At 40.6% G+C, this 19,331-nt stretch overlaps 1 protein-coding gene across 1 annotated transcript in view; it reads left to right on the top strand.

The window, feature by feature from the left end:
- The window catches only part of SLIT3 (slit guidance ligand 3), a 475,112-nt gene that overhangs the window by 305,977 nt on the left and 149,804 nt on the right, over positions 1 to 19,331 (top strand). Inside the window, exons 10-11 of the mRNA XM_008928306.3 lie at positions 12,899 to 12,970; positions 18,417 to 18,488. Coding sequence (XP_008926554.3) covers positions 12,899 to 12,970; positions 18,417 to 18,488 — 144 coding nt within the window. The remainder of the gene's footprint in view (positions 1 to 12,898; positions 12,971 to 18,416; positions 18,489 to 19,331) is intronic.

Here is a 19,331-nt window from a genome sequence, read left to right as displayed (position 1 = left end):
CCTGCTTAGGATGCACTCAATCCCACTGCCCATGTCAGCAGAGATGTTACACAGTGCTGGTCCCAATATCCAACCCCAAGGAGCGTTGAATTCAACTAGTTTTTGTATTTCCCTTTAACTCAGTATTTCTTTATGAGCCAAATTGTGTCTGACAAGAACCCTTGACTGACAAACTGTTCTACAAAAGTGAAACACGGAGCTGTTGCTCTAACACAGTTATTAAAAGTGACCTACATTTCACTCTGTTTCAGTATTAATTAAAGATCTTTTATTCAGCCTTCCTACCTTTCTTCATTAGCATGGGTAGGCAGAAGCTTCTCTGACAAAGCTGCCAACAAGTCCTAAAATTGTTTTTGTTGATAAAACCCTGTCACAAAACAGGTAACTCACTTGTCATGGGACATAAATCAAGCATCATATAGCACTAATTTTCCCTTGCTGCTGACCTCTGCCACATGTAACTTTAGAGGTCTGTTGTGTTACTCTATTACCCCTTTTTCTCAAGGTGAAGATCTTCATGTCAAGAATGTTTATTATGAAATAAAAAATTTAAGAAAGCCAGAAATCTCTATCCCAGACTGGCTTTTTCATAATTTCATAAAGTAGGTAGCAAGAATGTACAGAATGCAATTCATTTTTTCATAAAGCTTTGTGTTCAGTGGGGAGCTGACATCAGCAGCCAAATTGACTGAGGAAAAATGAGTTACAAGAAATTGAAGCTGAGGAATACAGACTGTGTGCTGAATGCTATGAAAGATTCTCTGCTTACAAAGTGGTTCTCTTGTGCTTTTCAGGGGAGAAATGAACAGTGCAGGTTATAGAGAAACACATGAGAATAAGCAGAGAAAAGTTTTGCATGAATACTTGGATGAAAACAAAAGTCATTAAGCACCTGGAGGCATATACTGACAAAGAAATACCAAAACAAATATGGCTTGGTGGTTTGTTGGAAATGAACAATATAGTCATTTCACTACATTGAAACAGCATCTACAATAAAAGGAGAAGTTGCATTTATTTAGAAAGGGTGCATGCAAGGTAAATAGGGAGCTTAGAGTGAATGCAGAATGGACTTGACCTTGCAGAGGTATAGGGAAGGAGGGATGACCAACTGGTAGGAGACAGTCTCCAAAGAATCTGATTTTCTGCTCAGACTTCATTGCAGCCTTGCAGCCAGTGCCTGTCAGACTGAGTGACTGCTGAGCCCATGGAGACAGCAGAGCCAAGGCTGTAGCAGAGACTTGTTAAACCCTGAGCTCCCAGCTGTGCCTGCAAGAGTCACTGCCCTGCAGCTTGTGGGAGCTCGGAAGGATGTCGTGAGAAACAGGAGGGCAACAAGTGTGGCTTTCCCTCAGAGCATGGTTTGGGCTGCTGTTGGCTCAGGACATGGGCTGGAGGGGTCCATGCTCTGGCACTGCTGGGTTTATGCCAGGGAAAGGACAGCTTTCCTGCACGCCCAGGTGTGGGGCACTGTAGTGTTTCAAACTATTTCCTTCAACATCCTGCCTGCCAGGTCTGTTTGATGCCTCCTAATAGAGGAGAGGGATCAGTAACTCCCTATTCATTTTTCCCCCTCTTGCCACACTTTCCCTCTAACCTTTCTTTAGAATGAAGTTTTCATGCTATTTGTCTATCTCAGACCACTCTACTCATTCTTTATTTATCACCTCAAGCGAGGCTGTATTTTAGGATATGAATTCTGAACAGCTTTTGTCTGAGAATTTTGTACACTCTAAAACAGTAGTGCAGGGACTACCACTCCTGCCTTTGTGCTTCATAATAGTTAGTGCAAGACCCTCCTGAGTGAAAGCAGGGCACAGCCCCTCAAAGCCTGGCCCTCCTGCTCCTGGCTGGTCTCGAGGGTGCTCATGCTGAGATGCCTGAAGGTGCCAGAGCAGTGACCACTGGCACTGGGCACTGCTTGTCTGAAGGATCTTAACGTTGTTTGAAAGGAGGATTGATTTAATTGCTTATACTAAAGGCTGGATTGTGGTTGAGATGCTTGAAAGAATAAAAACTAGCTGGGCTAGTATGGAAACTGTTGGGAAAAGAAGGCTGAACTCAAATCAGGAAACAACCAAACACATGGAGGAGAAGGATTAGGAGCAAAGGAAATCAAGACAGGTTGAGCAAAGTGCTGTGAGTCTGAGAAGGTGAGAAATATTTGGTGATAAGGCCTGAGATTGCTGTCAGTGAGTCTGGGGCACAGGGTGGGCTGTGGGGATGTGACAGGAGAGCTGGGACATTGGGGTTGGGTGGGGTTTGTGGCCAGGACAGAGTGATGCAGGTAAAGATGGAGCCAAGGAGTCTCTTCCCATCAGAAAGCACATGTATCTTCCAGAGCCTTCCTGCTTTGTCACCATCTACTTGGGAAACCCAACAACAATTTGTGTGTCTGTCCCTGTGCACTAGTGATTATCTAGGCAGAGACTAACTGTTAAACTCTACACAGAGATTTCCTGCTTTCACTGCTGCTGCTATTCCAGTTTTAGACAGTGCTGCAGAGGTCTGGGTCTCATACTTCTGTTACACCTAAGTTTCCTTGTGGTAGAATTAGTTGTTTCGGCTTTTGATTATTAATTAAATATTAAATTATATTTTAATTAAATATATTATTTTTTTAAAGTAAAAGAAAAATCAGAAAATTACAAAATTAACATTTTTAGCTGCAGTCTTCATTCAGAGCTTTTGTATACATTTGTTGTGGTATTCATTCTAACAACAGCACAGTCTCACGTTGCTGTTAAAAGTCTGGATTGATTCCTTGCTGTCTAGGGATGTATCATGGATGTACAGTGAGGGAACCTGTGCATATAGGGTCTGTTTACTTGTTGCAGAAACAGGAAAATTGTAAAATGGGGACTGTGGGGAAGATGATCTCATGAATGCTGTTCAGAGAACTGTGTTGTCTCTTCTTGCCAGGGGTTTTATTAATTGATTCTGGGCAAGGGACTTGCACAGACTTTTCCTGGGTGGTCACTAGTGATGTAATCCTCGGGCTGTGGCTGACTCAGCTGAGACATTCACCAGTGCTGAGGACTCCCAGCTGCAGCAAGAGTCAATAGGAGCTGTGCTGTGAACACATTGTGCTGTGCAACACTAATTACTCTGGAAAGCCAAGTCTCAATTTGTAAGTCTGCAGACTTACAAATCAAACTCCACAATCTACAGTATATCCTTAGACCTTGAAAGTGATCTTAGATCAAACTTGGGCTTTCTCATATCAAATTTGCTTTATTACTGTTACTTAACCTGTACCATATTCTCTGCCTGGTGAGATTAAGAGAAATATAATTATATAAGGCAAGGGTAATGCTGGATAGGATGTGTCTGAATCACACACGAGGACTGTTTGGTTAAGTGCTGATGTAATTGCTCCAGACAGAGTAAAGAGGCTGTCAGTCCCTCAAGGAAAAGTGCTGCTTAGGCACCGTATCTGGTGAGAGAACAAGCACAGCTCCATCTGACAGCTGAGCAGAGTAAACCAGGATGGCAGCCTTCCCCCCAGCACCTAGGTTTGGCTTAAGGTCAGTTTTAGTCACTTGTTCTGCTTTGGTTTAGTTTATCATTCTCACTCCTGGTAGCTGAATTGGTGACTGATGTTTTTGTGGGTGTGAGCAGTGCGTGGTTTTGGTGTGTAACTCCTACTCTTGGGAAAAAATCTGGGGTTTGAGCACACAGGAAGGATCTGATGTGCTTAACTGTTGGTTTCCTAATGGTTCTGGCAAAATGAACACAAACCTAATTGTCAGCAAGGCAATCACTTTGAAATGTGATGTTCTACTTGTTCTAACTGTGATGAATGCTTTCCTGACAAATTTAATAGAGAATTGCTGTTATGAGGGTACCACTGTGCTGGCCAGTGTTTCAGACAGACCTGCAGATAGACAGGTTTGCTCTGATTGTTGTTTCCAAGATTGTCTCAGGAAGAAATTCCCTTCTCTGTTCTTTAAGAGGAGTGTGTATTTCAGGAGAGCCAGGAATCTTTATGAAGCTTTCGTGATTTGAGGAAGGCGATGAACAATTTCTGGGCATTTAAATTATTGGTACATTCAAAGTGAATTTCCCACCAATTAAAATAAAATCAGAAAAGCTATTATAAAAAGGTTGAGCACTGGTAACTATTTATTGTAGTAAGATTATTTCTTTTTATATAAAATTAACTGCTCCACAACATTTTCATGTTTATTAACAACTAACTGTGAAGTTCTCAGCTTCTTAAAGGCAGGTTTTTTTTCTTTTACCAGGAATATAAGCGTGTAGAAACCGTAAACTTCGTGGATTAAGGAATGACAGTTTTGCATTTAACACTTTTCTTCCTCCTAAAAGAAAATTATAATAATTTTCCCAGGCTTCCAGTAAATACTGCAGCTGAAGCCAGCACAGTATTTTTGAACACTGTAGTAAATGTTCCATAATTGCCTCTGGTGGCAAGTTCTCTGGCTGGGGAATCAGGTTGGCTCCTGGAGTTGAATCATATAATATGATTTTCATTCACTGCTGCAAATTGGCTCTGGACAGCTTCACATGTCAGACTTGACTACTATTTTCTGGATCTCACCAGGCAAACTGTGTCACTCACTCCTTGCATTCAAGAGAGGTTTCTGTTGTCGGGCCAAGAAATACGTAGGAAATATTCTGTGAGATCAAGACACAAAAATAATAAAGAAATAACAAAATATTTTAGATTGAGAGTCAGTGGAGAAACAAATATACGAAAAATGATAAGAATAAAGGTATATTTTGTGCTGAGAATGATTAAGGAAAACAGAAACCTGTGTTTTAGAAACAAGCAGTAACAGCAGGGAGTTTCTGCTGCAAGATCAAGGCAGGACTTATTTCTTACATCTTTTCTTTCATTTCTAAAATTAAGTGTATCTAATGTCATCTGTAGAGACCAGATGTTTTTATTTTGATAAATCGAGATTTCATACACATGATAATGTCCCTTTTGGCTGCATCATTTTTTACCCTCTTCACTACTCTTTATAATTGTGAGATTTCTTCTAAAAAAGGTTATGTACAAGTTAATTTACTCAGCCAAGCTGTGTAGGAGTGAACTTACAAGGTTTGTAGGTTTGGGCTTGTCTTGGTTTTTTGGTTTGGGTTTATTTTTGGGTATTTATCTTTCGTGTGTGTGTGTTCTGTTTTCCCCAGAGGCATCTCTTCAGTCCAACAGAAACATAAATTAATAATTATTAATAAAAATGAACGGTATAACCAAAAAGGCACATATCTTTTATCTAATACAAATTTCACTGCAAAGCTCCTGTGTTGCTAAGCAAAACAAGGAGATTGTAATGTATAATGAGTATATACATCCTTAAAGCCAATTATGAAGGGGAGAAGCAATCACAGAAAATAAAATAGGGAGCATAAAATCTTAATTTTGACATAAAATATAGTAATCAGATTTTTTTTACTGGATGAAACACCAATTGTCTTTTGGCTTACATGTGTTCTCCTGTTTATTTTGCTTAAAAAATTAGGAAAAGAAGGAAGTATTTGATGAAAGTTTATAGTCAAATGCCATAATTCGTTTTGTTGACAGAGTATTACAGGTGGCAGAACTTCAACTACCAGAAAGCTATTTAATTTTTCTACTAATTTCTGGTGTTCTGCCTTTTTTTTGTCAGTATTTGTAAATGTGTAATAAAAATAGATGTCACAGAATGTATGGAGCTCTTAAAAGTTAGATTAGAGATTAAAGAATTACTTTTTTTTCTTTTCTCTCAGTTAACTTTCTTCCATTTCCAGCAAGTCTAAAAGTATATTTTTGTGTTACAACTTGACAAATATCTTGCAAACCAAGTTGAAATCCTCAAATCCCTGAGCTAGGGATAGCATTGTGACAAAATTTGGAGAGTAGTCTGGGCTGGAATTTTCTTGAAGTAATTGGAAGCCAATAGAGGGTGGTTGGGACTGACCTACTCAAGCACTAATGAAATAATAATGGGATGTGTTACGGGATTAGTCTTTCTGGGACCTCACAGAGCAAAAACTTGTTCTCAGGAACGCAAACATTCTGAGTCTGGTCTGTTAAAAATCATTCCTGCTGCTTTACATTCAAGAAATGTAGCCATAGGTGAGTGATTGCTTTCCCATAGGCCCTGTACAAACCATCTTTCTCCCAGATATGACTTAAAGCTTCAGAAAAAAAAAAAAAAGAAGAAGAAAAACCCCCAAACCAAAACAACCCCCCCCCCAAAAAAAAAAATCCAGTTAAAAAAAAAATAACAACAGAAAGTGCTCAGCAAAGGTCTAAGGTTGAGTCAGGCTCAGAGCAGATGCTCTGCTGTTGAACACAAGAACCTCACCTCTGTGGGATGGTCTCTTTGGAGCCTTCTGAACTGGAATCTCTAGGTCTGAGCTGGAACAATGAGGTGTCACAAAAATCCAGGAGTGGGATCCCTGTCGCTGCTGTTTGCTAGACCACAACATCTTGGAAACACACACACACACACACATGAACTCATGTGTGCTGGTTGAATGAGGTGTGTAACTGGGCTGCATTTCAGCAGCAGGGAGCTGGAAATTCCCAAATTTCTCCAACTTAAGGACTCTGTGTCTTGGATTTGTGTTCACAGCCTGTATACAGGTAAAATTCTTCCTGTAAACCCTGATCCCAAGTCCAGCAACCCAACAAAGTCTGCTGAGATGGGAACAGGGAGGCATTATTTTGTATTCTACCCCAAAACAGCTTCTGTTAAACCTTTAAGATCCTCACTGGTGGTGGCTCTGGGGAGCTCAGCTGGAGTCCCTGTTTTTACAGCTGGGCACAACCCAGAGCAGTTCCTGCAGTGGTGGCATTGCAGTGGCAGGTGCTGGGTGAGGCTCTGCACCCTCACTCCAGGGATGAAGCAAGGAAAATACATGACTGAGTCTGGCAGGGGGTGTAACAACGAGAGGTTGTGAGAAGGACCAAAAATTCCAACCGGGAATGTGGAGTGTCACAGTGGTAGATGGAGAAACCTTGAGGTTTGGCAGTGTAATGCTGCATTCTGGTGTTTATGTGGTTAGAGGTACATTGCTGGGATGTCAATAAGTGTTTTGCAAAATACCAGTCTGAGGATTTCTCTGATGGCTTCCTGTTTGTCTGTACTGCACTTAATGCAAGATCAACGTGCTACAGCAGAGCTGCTGGATTCATAATGCAGCTGCCATTGCAAATTCAGCATTTACCAGCTGATACCTGACCAAATGCTCAGTTACACAATTGTGACAGCTGAAACTAGATTCACTGGGGCATGTTAGAAGATCCAGTATCACTAGCACTACTTTCAGATGAGCAGGGAACATATCAAAACATCTGGTTTCATTCTGAAAGATGTCTTCTGGTGAGCAGAATTATCTGTGTAAGTTCCTGGGTAGATTTAGTTGACAACTCAGTTCATTGTTGGTAGGGTTTTGTCTGTTGAATGTCTGCCCTCAGGTGAGTTGTTAATAAGCAGCCCTGTCTAAAACTATAGCAGGAGCTTGACAGCCAGACTCTGAAAATCAGCACCAAACAGAATATGAAGGGAAATTCTAGTTGTCACCTTGTATTACTATAGGTGGATGGTTTAATGGCTCTCAGCTCTTCAGTTCCTAAGGCAGCCTCAATGAGAGGGATCTATAATGCAAATTATTAATTTTATTTGGAAGTCATTCAGGTGCTGCAATGAAAGGCAGCACTATAAAAGTCTTGGAGGACCATATGTGTTTAGAGGTTTTACAGTGGTGGCAGAGTCTCTGGCTGGGGCAGAGGCTGAAGGCTTTAACTCTGTTGAAACAAGCAGTAAGCACAGACATTTAAAATGCTGCATGTCCTGCCATCCTAAAGCTCTTCATTTTCTACCTTAGAACTGAGGGGTGAGAGACACAAAAGGCTGTTCCTTGGGATGTAGGTCCATAAACACTTTCTGAAGCAGCAGGACTGCAAGGTCCTTGCCTTGCAGAGCAGTGCCCTGTTCTGGGGTTTGAGGAGTGACAACTGTGGCTTCTGCGTGTTTTGCTGCTGAATGAGCCACAGGTTCTGACTGTAACTGCAGGGCAGGATTCCTTCCTTCTTTCCCAGCAAGGGTGTCTCTGATCCAGGGCTGTCTTAGGGTAAATACTTCAGTGCAGCTGGCCAAACCTGTTGTGCATGGTAGGAATAAAGCTTGTCTTTCAAAGGAAGAGGCAAGAAAGGCATCAGGGCGGGGACCAGATCTAGCTCATATTTGTAGTAAGAAGATCAGATTTTAAGCGTGACTTATTCGTCTTAAATACTGAAAATACACCTGTGGGCTTTCCTTCATCAGAGTCAAAAATATATGGTAAGATACAAAGCACAAAATATGAGATAAAGGTGAAATAATGGTCCAAGCAGATTTTTTTAATCCAGTTGTTTTCAGTCCTTGACAAGGAGGAAAAGTCTCTCGTGACTGTTAAGTGCTCTAGAAATTTCCTCCTTCCTGATGCAAACGTTTCTCCCCAGCCCTGGGCTCTGTCACTGGGGTGGATGCACACGCTCCTCGTTTCCCTCAAACAGTCCCTGCAAATCCCTGCTTATAGGGCAGAAGAAAATAAGAGGAAAGGGAGGGTTTTGCCCTTCCCAACAACCTCCATGCAGGTTGTGTGTGTCCTGCCAGGCAGGAGTGTGCTACAGGTTCCTGCTGCACACTCACCTGATCTTACCTTTTGGCTCTCTCAGGGATTGCTTTGGTTCTTGGCTGCCTGAGCAATGCAAGCCCCAAAGAGCCCCATCCCTGGGGGCAGTCTGGCTCATCCACTCGTTTGCTGTCTCCCAGCAGGGCAGTCGGTGGCTGCCCAGTGCAGGGGGACGTTTGTGACACGTCTCAGGCAGGAGCTCGGTGGCACCGCTAATAGAGCGTGGCTGTCTCATTTGTAGGCTCTATTCATCTGACAGCTGAGAATTATCAGTACTGATGCTTCACTCCCTCTCTCTTTTTCTCCAAGGTAGTGATTTGTCTGTGTTATGGGTAGGTAAGCTTGACAAAACATTACACATTAGCAGCTGAGACGGTGTTTGAAATGGGAAAATTGCTGGCAAACCGCTCCATTAGAGACCCAAATAACAAATTCTTTCTTTCCCTCAAAGAAAGGGAGATAGTTAAGGCCCAAATTAATACGTCTGTCTCCCCCACTCTGCAGGGGGAATCACTCTTCAAGACAAATGGCTTCGTCACTCCTGAGTGTGAGCTGGCTCCGCTCAGCCCGCGTTAAGCAGAGTTTTTTTATCCTTTGTGTTTCGCCGTCCTGGGCTGAGCAGTTACAGGCACCACGTGAGGAGGTGATGAAAAGATTAGCACCTCGGTGAACTCTGAGATGGATTAGCATGGGAATTCGAGTGCCTATTCTTTACTCTGGGATAGTTTTTCGTCTTTAACTGCATGGTTTCCCCCTGTTTGTTTTGGATTTTTTTTTTCTTTGATATGTTTACCTTTTGCTGTCATTGCTGCAAAGTCGTTTAAAGAGAGTGGGAAGAGGGAGGACTTTACCCTGTCTAACATCATGTTGTTACAAGAAAAATGTATCTGAATCCGTTGAGCCCTCATACTTTCCAATCTCTTGATGATATATTGGAGAATAGAAAGGAAATTGTTCTTGTCCTTTGATGTTGTTGTCAAAGACACTAAAATAAAGCTTGGAGAGGCAGACAGAGCATTGCTGGGTGTCAGAAGGGGGGAGACACGCTTCAATTCATCTCAGCACTCAGCTGGCAGCAGGAGACATGGCACAGGGAAACTGGGAACTGAAGGGAGGAACAAAAGCTGCTGGGAGTTTGAACAGGGCCAATTTGTTGTATCAGTGTCGTGAATTCTACTTGTCGAGTCTTGTGAGCAGATCTGAGTATGAAATGCCAGAGGAGAATGGAGGGAAATTTTCTTGAGTTGTAAGAAATCTTAAATGCAGGGATTAGTAGTTTAAATTATGAAAATTTACCCTTTTAGGGCTGTGTGTCTTGTACACGTTTCTCAAATGTGTTGTAAAATTATATTATGGTATATTCTGATAATACCGCCCAAAAATGAACTCCCCGATGCTGCTTTGCACTAGCACAGATGGTTTTATAGTGTATGACAGCACTCCACAGTATGCAGGGATGGACCATGAAAAGCACAGTTTTCCAAAGGTCATGTTCTAGGTAAACCAGGTAATTTTCTCTGAAATAAAATGTGGTGGTAAAATTTAGATTAGCTGTTCAGTTTTTGGAGGAAAAAATGCCAACATAGGTAAGGACTGTGTTTTTCACTTTATTTCAAAGATGGCACCTCTAACAGCAGTTTCCCATTTTGTCATGAACAACACTGTTTTATAATTAAGCCTTCATCACCCTAAAATTGCCAACACCCCTTCTGGCAGAACCTAGTGTTTCTTGAGATTTTTAATCCTCTGCTGTCCTTGACATGTCATTTACGAGCTCAGATGAGGTGAAAGCACAAACTATTAATCCAAACAATGTGTTTTCTGCTATTTTAGCTGTGTAAGTGCATTGTGTTTTTCAGGCTATGCCTGCCAATCTATAATTAAAACACGTGCTTGTTTAATGCAGCGTATTTAATGCAGCACAAGCACTTATTTAATGCTCCAGGACTGGCTCTGTTTTGTGCCCAAGTTGGAGCCCACCAGCAAACACACCCTGATGAGAGCCCGTGGTGCTGCCTGTGCTTCCCTGGTAGCATCTGCAAGATGTAGTGCACTGAGCAGGATGGCTGCTGGGTAGTCTTTAGTCCTTCATTTACAGAGAGCTTCAAAAATGTAAGGTCTGAGATGAAACTACAGCAGCAGATGACACCAGCCTTGTCCATCTATTTCTGTACAGGCCATCTGCTGTAAATCCTGTAGGAATGGGTGAAGAGTTCAGCAGTAGTTTCAGAAGGCAGCTCTCTCGAAGAACTCCTGTTTCTGTCTTCCTCTCCACCTTTTCTGGAAATTTCTGTGTTTTTGTTTTTTTTTTATTATTATTATTACTTGGGACATGTAGCTATTCCAATTTTGTATTTTTTTCACCCTACGAGAGGAAAATTCTGTGTGTATTTCCACTCTTAAATCACTAAAATTTCCTTGGAATTTTAAGTGATTATAAAAAAGGACATGTTCATGTTCCCCCCCTGCCCCCCATCTTTTCATTTGAGTTTCCCTGCAAGGACTGCTGTGCCTGTGTGCAGGACGTGTGATCCCCCAGTTTCCATCCCCAGGGCCAGGGAATTGGGCAGGCACGGCCCTCTTTTGTTCCTCGAAGTGTCTGCACAGAAATACTTGGGAGGAGTGAAACACCCAACTGGCAGGCTGACAAAAAGCCTTTATGGGAAGAGTATGTGTACTGCTAATTCTGGTGACAAACACCCAACAATAGTGGTGTGCTGGAGCTTGCAGCAATTTGCATTTCACTGTGGACTTGCCAGAAATGAAGCGTGTTATATTTAGACCAACTGGAAGGGAAATCTCAGACACTAATTCAAATCACAAAACAAGGAGTAGAATTAACTCTGATCACAACCTTTGAGATAGACTGCTACAGAAATAAAAGAGGGCATGCACGTTGGCTGTACAAGTTGACTGTGCAAATATCACAATATTTGAGACTTAAATAGCTTCTTAGAGTATAACTGTGCTGGCAAATCATCTTATTTTCAAGGGGATTTTTTCTCTTGTCTATGGATCACCAGATGGATACCCTGTGCAATAGAGAACTGATGGGCCTTACACATTTTCTCTGCATTATTCCCAAAGCTTGATTTATTTCTCCCTTCTCCCATTTCATTTTATCTCCATTCCTGGTTCTAAAATTTTTTTCTCCCCTCTGCAATGCTGCAGCAGCTCCAAATGACTAGAGTGCTTCATTCCATCATTGCAGTATGTTTTTGTATTTCAATTCCATTTCCAACCGCAGATTTTTTACTATTTAAACTCTTTCTTTTTTATGGCACTTTGGGGAAAAAATACACAACATTTGAACAATAAGTAAGAGCAAGGAAAAAAATCACATTTTACTCTCAGTTCCAACTCTGTAGAATTTTAGCTGTCGTGGTCATTGAAATTTATTTTATGGGAATCTACTTTTACATTTCTAATTGAGATGAACACTGAGAGTTCATCTGAGGAGAAGTTATTCCTTTTAGCAGGAATTTGGGGAACTTGCTGACAATTGAAAGTACTTCTGGGAAGGAAGAGAAATTAATCTTAGTGGTTACTTTATGTGGTATCTTAAAGCTGCTTACTTTTTATGTTAGTGAGACATGCATTTATGATACTTCATAAAGAATACCTCTTTCAACCCAAATCTTAGAAATAAAAACAGCAGCATTTTCATGTAGTCCAAACCATATTTTAGAAAACCTTCAGCATTTGGTAGTTAAAATAGGAAGATACTGTTCTTTTTTATACTGCTTTAACATAAAGTTTCTCCCTCTTTCCTATTAAAAACCCAAATTCATCTTGCAGTGATTCCACTTTGTTTTTTAGCATGTTCCCACAGATTCTTGCTCCTTGAATTGTTCTGATAGTATTATTAATCTGCTTATTAAGCTGTCACAGCATAGCCTAGCTTTTAGGTCAGGTGGCTACGTTCTGTTTACAACACCTAGTCAAGGAAAGCATCTGCATTTTTTATTTTCTACCTTAACCTTAAAATATACATACTGTTATTTATTAATTCCACGAGACTTAAAGGTGCAGTTTCTCTAACCTGAGGCTTTTTTGCTGTACCAATTTAGTGTAATCAAAGAGATTGTTTTATTTTCTAAGTTATTTTCTCAGCGTTTTCTCCATTTAGTGGATTTCAAAAGAAAAAATGTGTCTTGCATAAACATAAATTTGTTTTTATATTTATACAAAATTTGCTGTCATGTTTAATGTGATTCCCATCCTGTAGCTGTGTAGTTAACATGTATATTGCTTTGTTTGTTTTCAGACGTTTGGAACAAAACCTCATCAAAATCATTCCCCCTGGAGCTTTCACCCAGTACAAGAAGCTTAAGAGAATGTAAGTTTTAATAAGACCAACATGCAAGGGCAATCATGAAACTTCCAGCTTTGAGTTCAGTATCTTTATTTCAGAAACATATTGGCAATTCTGTGTTGAAATCACTGGGGATTGCACAAATAATCTCTTCAAAGTGTAAGCAACAATGGAATTCGGTTCAGGATGCCTAACAGTGCATGAAATCCTTAATAATGCTTAATTTCACTTCCTATTATAAACGATGTGATCTAATTAGTTGTTAGTCTGTTCAAACTTCAAATCTGCTTCCTCAGAAAAGATTTGAAGTCCCGTTTTTTTTTCTCTCTTTTGTTCTGGTGTCTGTTTGCAGCAGTTCAGTGAAGTTGACCCCACTTAGAGCAGGAGTGAGGATTTTTTTTGTAGTGCCTTCAGTGGCCTGATGTTGAAATGGTTTGACTGTTTACAAGGAAACAAAGAAATCTGCTGGGGAGCTTGTTTTCCCGGTTGCTTAATCACCAGTTGATACCCAGACAATTATTTTTGTATTAGCTCTTGTGTTTTCTTTTTGGATTAAAAAAAAAAATATAATGACCCTGATGTGTAGCAGCTCTGTCCTGCAGATAACCCGGGCATTCCCCCAGCTGGGTTTTCTTTTCATTTTTAAGAGATGATGTGACAGTAGCACCATGACACAAATAATGGTAAAGCAAGTTACTCCTGGTTGATCACAATATCAAGAGGTTTATGGTACCACTGGACCAGTAACTTCCAGGAGTCATCCTGGCTTTGTAGCTCAGTGCTAACACTGCTGAAAAGGTGCTTTTGCAGTTCTTTTCTGATGTGAACAATGCTGGGATTAAGGCAGTGTGAGCTCATCTGGATGAGCAGATAGCTAATGCTTTTGGAAACTGAAATGAGCTCCTGCAGTCCCATTGATGTAAGGGTAAAATGACTGCATTTTCCAGTCCAAACTCACCAAGTTCCTAGAGCTGAAGAGCTGTAAATATGGATCTTAATATTTAACAGGTCTAATCATCAATCTTAGAGGGTCTCCATTCTTCTGTCTCACTTTCAATATAGCTGTATGTATTTTTAAAGAAGTCCTGTATTGGATAGTGAGATGGTAATTTCAGTGAAAAATGATGAATCCCTTACCAGTGACCTAACTTGTAATTTTTTCATTATTAAAATCACTACATAGTTCTTTCTGAGGTGTGACTAACTTTAGGTTTTGGCAGCGTTTTACTGTCCTTTCATTTGTCTTGATTGGTGAACTCTAGTTTTAAGAGAGTTGATCAGAAAAATGTTCTTTCACATTACTAGCTGCTCAATCCAATGCAGCACTTACTATGTGAAATGATTAATGTTAGAATTTCACAGCAGAATTCCATTAGCAAGTTGTGTTAACAGCTTTCTGGAGAATAATTGGCATACTCATTGAGATCTGAACTCATAATTAAATAATAAGTTATTGTGCCAGATGATCTGTGTCAAAGCTGAGTTAACGGAAGAGCATTTTGTGGAAGAACTTGGGAGAGGTGGTTGGGCTGCAGAATGTCCCATAACATACATGATGTTTTGCCATTTGGTTATTGACCTGTCTCCTTGTTTAAGTTTTGTTCCTGCTGGATGGTGAGGTTATAAATTGAGCAACACTTTGGTTACACATAGTTTAATTGAGGACATTTGTTTCAGTATTTGAAGAGATTATTGACATTGTATTTTCAGTGTGCAAGATGCCCAGTACTGACAACACAAAAATATACTTTAGTCAAAAGACTATCTCTTAAAACAAAAGAATCATCCATTTTTTTCCATTAGAGGAAGGACATGTTTGATATCCCTGAGCCTTTCTTCCTTCCTGTCACTTTGATTTCAATGAGCAGTGCCATAGCATGAAGATTATCAATTTAGTTAATTGATACTCTGCTCAGGGCACAAATGAAGAACATTAATATAATTGTTGTTATTATTACTATTAACCATTATAATATTTTTATCTACTTCAGAGGAATATTAGCATATCACTGTAAATTTTATTTTTCTCCTAGTGAATAAATATACAAGAATGTTATGGGTATTTGCCTTCTCACTTGCAGCACTTTCCTGCAAGATTAGACAATTTCCGTTTCTTAGCTAATTGGATAACTGAGATTAATTTTTAAGTAAGAGCCAGTTGTCCAAGATAATCTTGATAGGACTTGATATTAATAGGTCAAGATGATAGCAGAGGATGGATGTTAATTCAAGTGTTATACTTGCATGTAGCTGAAGTTTGCCCTTTAGAATGTCTCTTCAACAACTTCTAGGATGGGAGAGCTACTTTGGTGATCCAATTTTAGTTAAGGAGCTGGAATATTTTGTGCCTTGACCTTAATCATAATTGCCCACATCTCCTCACACAATTAATGACATGAAGCTAAATGTATCTGTCTCTTCTGAGAAGGAAGATTTGACACTTGAAGGATTCAAATATGCACTTGAATGATATAATCTGGGGTGATGGTTTCCCTGATTTTGGGGTGGGTATAACCCCAGCTCTGTTCTCAGTTATTCAAGGGCTTTAGAAGAGGTTTCAGGGGCTTGAAGGAGACACATCCCATGTCCAGGGGTAGAAGTTGTCATGATTGCATGAAGTATCCAAGCCCAGACAAGCCATTTTGAATTAATTCACAGAGCAGTTGTGCTTGTACCCATAGTTCTGTAACTTTTAACTAACAAGTTTGTAGCAAGTCTGTAGAGCAAGACTAAGAGCCAAGTACACAGAACCACTTTGAAAGATGTTGTACCTCTCTGATGCTTGTAGTGACATTCCATGTTGTCAGATTAATTTTACCACATATTAGCAGAAAACACATTGAGATGTCACAGGCTTCCCAGTAGCTCTGTGGAGTTGCTACTTTTGTTAAGCAGCTTCTAAAAACTAAACCATATATGACATGGAGTTTGCTGAGTACTCTTGTCAAATGAGAACAGTCCATTTTACATGTGAGAGATAATCAAGTAATCTGTTTCTAATAATGTTACTCAACAAAGAGCACATTCATCCAATGCTATTAATAATTTTGCATATGGCTGCATCTAAAAATAAATCTGTTTTGTTTCAAAACCTTTTACAGTAAAGACATTTAAGCCCTACAGTTGCACAGTGACTTGCAGGGTATCCTTGCTCCCCTGGTGCAAAGTCAAACTCAATTTATATCCCTAGCTGGTAACTGAGCACAGCCACCCTCCAAGGTCTGTTCAATAACCTTTGGAAAGATTTCTACTGTGCTGCCAGAGGTGCAGGGAGACAAGTATGAGGTGACTCATGTATTCCCTGCCTGAGTGGAATCCTGGTAATTTTATTACATTTCCAGTTGAAGAGCCACACTTCCCCTGAGGGATTCAGAGATACCCTAAACTATGAAAATGAGCCTTATGTCATCTAAATTGTCTTTTACAAAAACCTGTGGCTCTTTGTCTTGATGTAAATCAAGCACAGAATAGGACAATCTTACCCAAGCAGGCCAAACGAAGGGAAGAAAAATACAAGGACATAATTGAATCCCTTCCCCTCAGTCAAGTCAGATGGAGCCTCCTTATCCAACAGCAGAGGAACTTGGGCTCTAATGGAAAGGAAATAATGTGTCTAATTATCTTCTAATGCTGATTGTAGTGCATCTGCATGAAGTGAGTGAGTGTCATCACCCAGCATGGCACTTCTGCACGTTCAGGCACCATTAGTTATACACTCATTAGTGTCTGGACATGGGGAGAGAGGAAGGATGGAGATGTGGAAATGCAGCAAATCAATAAAATAGTGCCCAAATCCTTGTTGCAAAAATCAGATGCCCCTTTCAGATGCTTGTCGCTGTTCAGCAAACCCGTCTCTTCATGTGATTTTAATGGATTTTAATGGATTTTAATGCATTGCTTGATAAATAGATAGAACTGATCCACATCAGATTTCTGCTTGCTAGATAAAAAGCAGAAGTCAGCCTGTATAAAAGTAAATATTTCTACTTTCACTGTGGCAAATTTGGCTGGTGTAAGTCGAACTGAAGAACCAGAAACCTTCCATGAACGCTGTCCTGGCAGGCAGGATGTTGTAACAGAAAACAACAGTAGATTGCAGAGCACATTGGTTTGATGAGCCTTATAAAATAATCAAATCTTATAAGGGAGCCAAAAAAACTCAAAAATCCCACTTTATGTGGCTAGATTTGAAAATGGAGGACTGTGTTAAAATTTTAACCAACATAATTTGTGGCTCAAAACATGTATAGAATGGCAAACCTTCTTACTTTCTGATTATTAAGTTCTCATTCAAGTGATGTTTATTTAGAGTCTAACTTAGCATGTGCCCCAGTGGAAATATCAGTGAAGATGTACTTGAAATACTGTATTACTGCAGTTTCAGCTCTCAGTGAAGAGATTTAATGCTAGTGATACAAGCTGATACCAACTGTCAGGGAATGCAGCGAGGGTGGCTGAAAGTTGTCTCTCAGCTAAGCACTTGGTTGAACTGATTGACAGAAAGTTTGGGTGGCAGTGACAGTCACAGTAAGGCTCTGAGCATCTGGGTACCACGTGGAGTAAATTGGGCTCCATCTATAAAGATGCTGTGGCACAGTCTCTATTCATCTTTGTTGGTTATGATTAGAATTGAAGGGTATTTTCCTAACCAGGAACACGCTTCCCTCGCAGATGACAGCAGGCTGTGCTGAATTCCACTCACACCGCAGCTGAAAGGGTGGAATCTTGCTGGGCTCCCTGGCAGGGTCTGCAGCACACTCACTGGGTGTTCCCACAGTGCTGCTGGCCTTCAGAGCTCCATGATTTCCATTCAGGTGCTCAGAGGCTTTCCCCAGTGTCTGAAAACTCTGGGCAGACCTGCCAGCACTCTGTCAACCCTCTTCTCTCAGCTGCTTCCCCAGGTCAAGGTCGTGGTGGAATTCTGCCATTAAAACCCAGGCACCACTGGTCCCGTGCTGAGCTCCTCAGTGGCACTGGGGTCTGCTTTGGGATCAGGGGCTGGGCAGTCTGTGTGATCCTCTGTATTGTTATAAAGTTGGCCTCCCATGCCTGCATTTCAACATTCAAACAACCTTTATGCTTTGTCATGGGCTGCTTCTCGTGCTCGAGGGCCACCCCACAGAGTCGCAGCGCGGTCTCCAGTACTAATAGCTCTTAAGATGGTTTTATCAACATCACTGTTGTGCTCCAAAACTCTTCATAAAAACCTGTGTTTTAATGCCCATAAAATGAAAGACCTCATTAACAGGAGAGCTCTGGTTATTGAGGCTGGTGGCTTGTCATACTGACTGATGTTTCCTGATCCTTCCTGGAATTTGCCTATCTGTGCCCTAGCATCACTTCTCTGAGTTAATATGATCTTTTACTTCTGTTTTTATGTCAAGTGGGTTCTTCCAATAAACCACAGCTAGAATCTTTTCGTCAGATTCCTGTTTACAATTGTTTTTTTAATCCTCCCTTCTCTTTGCAGAGACATCAGCAAGAACCAAATAACTGACATTGCGCCTGACGCATTCAAAGGCTTGAAATCTCTCATTTCGTTGTAAGTAGAAAATAGAACTGAATGGGCATTTGGGGAGAGCTTGCATGGAAGAGGAATAAAAATGATAATGTGCTGTCTGGGGGAACATATGTTTCTGTGTGCAGTTACCAGCTTGCGTGAAGCATCTGATCTTTTGTAAATGAAAAATTGGTGATGAAGTTTAGGAGAGACTGTTTACAAGTCTCTAGTAAGCTCTTCTATAGATCCACACCCCCAGGGTTGCTGACTTGTTCAGTTCTTCACAAGAAGTGCATTAGTTGATCTTCATGTGCACCTGCAGTCTGGACAATTCACCCCTACTCCTCATGGCCCACAAAAACCTCACCATAGCTCACACATTGTTTGGTGGTGTGGAGGAGTTGGGAAAATACTTCCATACTGAATTTTTCTTCCAGAGTACAGAACTGAGATTACACTCTCTTAAGAGTTTTCTGGTCTATTTCATTTTTTGTCGTTTGTTTGTTTGTTTGTTTGTGGCTTTTTTTTTCAAACTAGTTAGGGAAGAACCTAAGCTTGTAAGAAAATGTTTATATTGCTTAGCTGTAATTAGTAATTTATTAAGCTGGAAGGGGTCTAAAATATGACTTCACACAGAAGATAAAAAGAAGGTAGGATCTCTTGACAGCCATTCATTTCTCTTTATAGAGCACAGAAACTGGTTTAGCACCAAGTTGAACTTACTTGCAGCTATATTTCAGCCTAGGTGCTCAGAGCACTATTAAAATAGTGGAGCTTTTAATGGGTAAAAGGAGCAATGCAAGGTCAGAAGCTGCATATGGAGGATAAACTAGAATAGACTGTTAGAAAGAGCCCAGGCTGAGAGAAGAGGGTAAGCACAAGTAG

Source organism: Manacus vitellinus, unplaced genomic scaffold (assembly GCF_001715985.3).
Source record: "Manacus vitellinus isolate BGI_N305 unplaced genomic scaffold, ASM171598v3 scaffold_25_pilon, whole genome shotgun sequence".
Taxonomy (NCBI): domain Eukaryota; kingdom Metazoa; phylum Chordata; class Aves; order Passeriformes; family Pipridae; genus Manacus; species Manacus vitellinus.
This window is presented reverse-complemented; position numbering and strand designations above follow the sequence as displayed.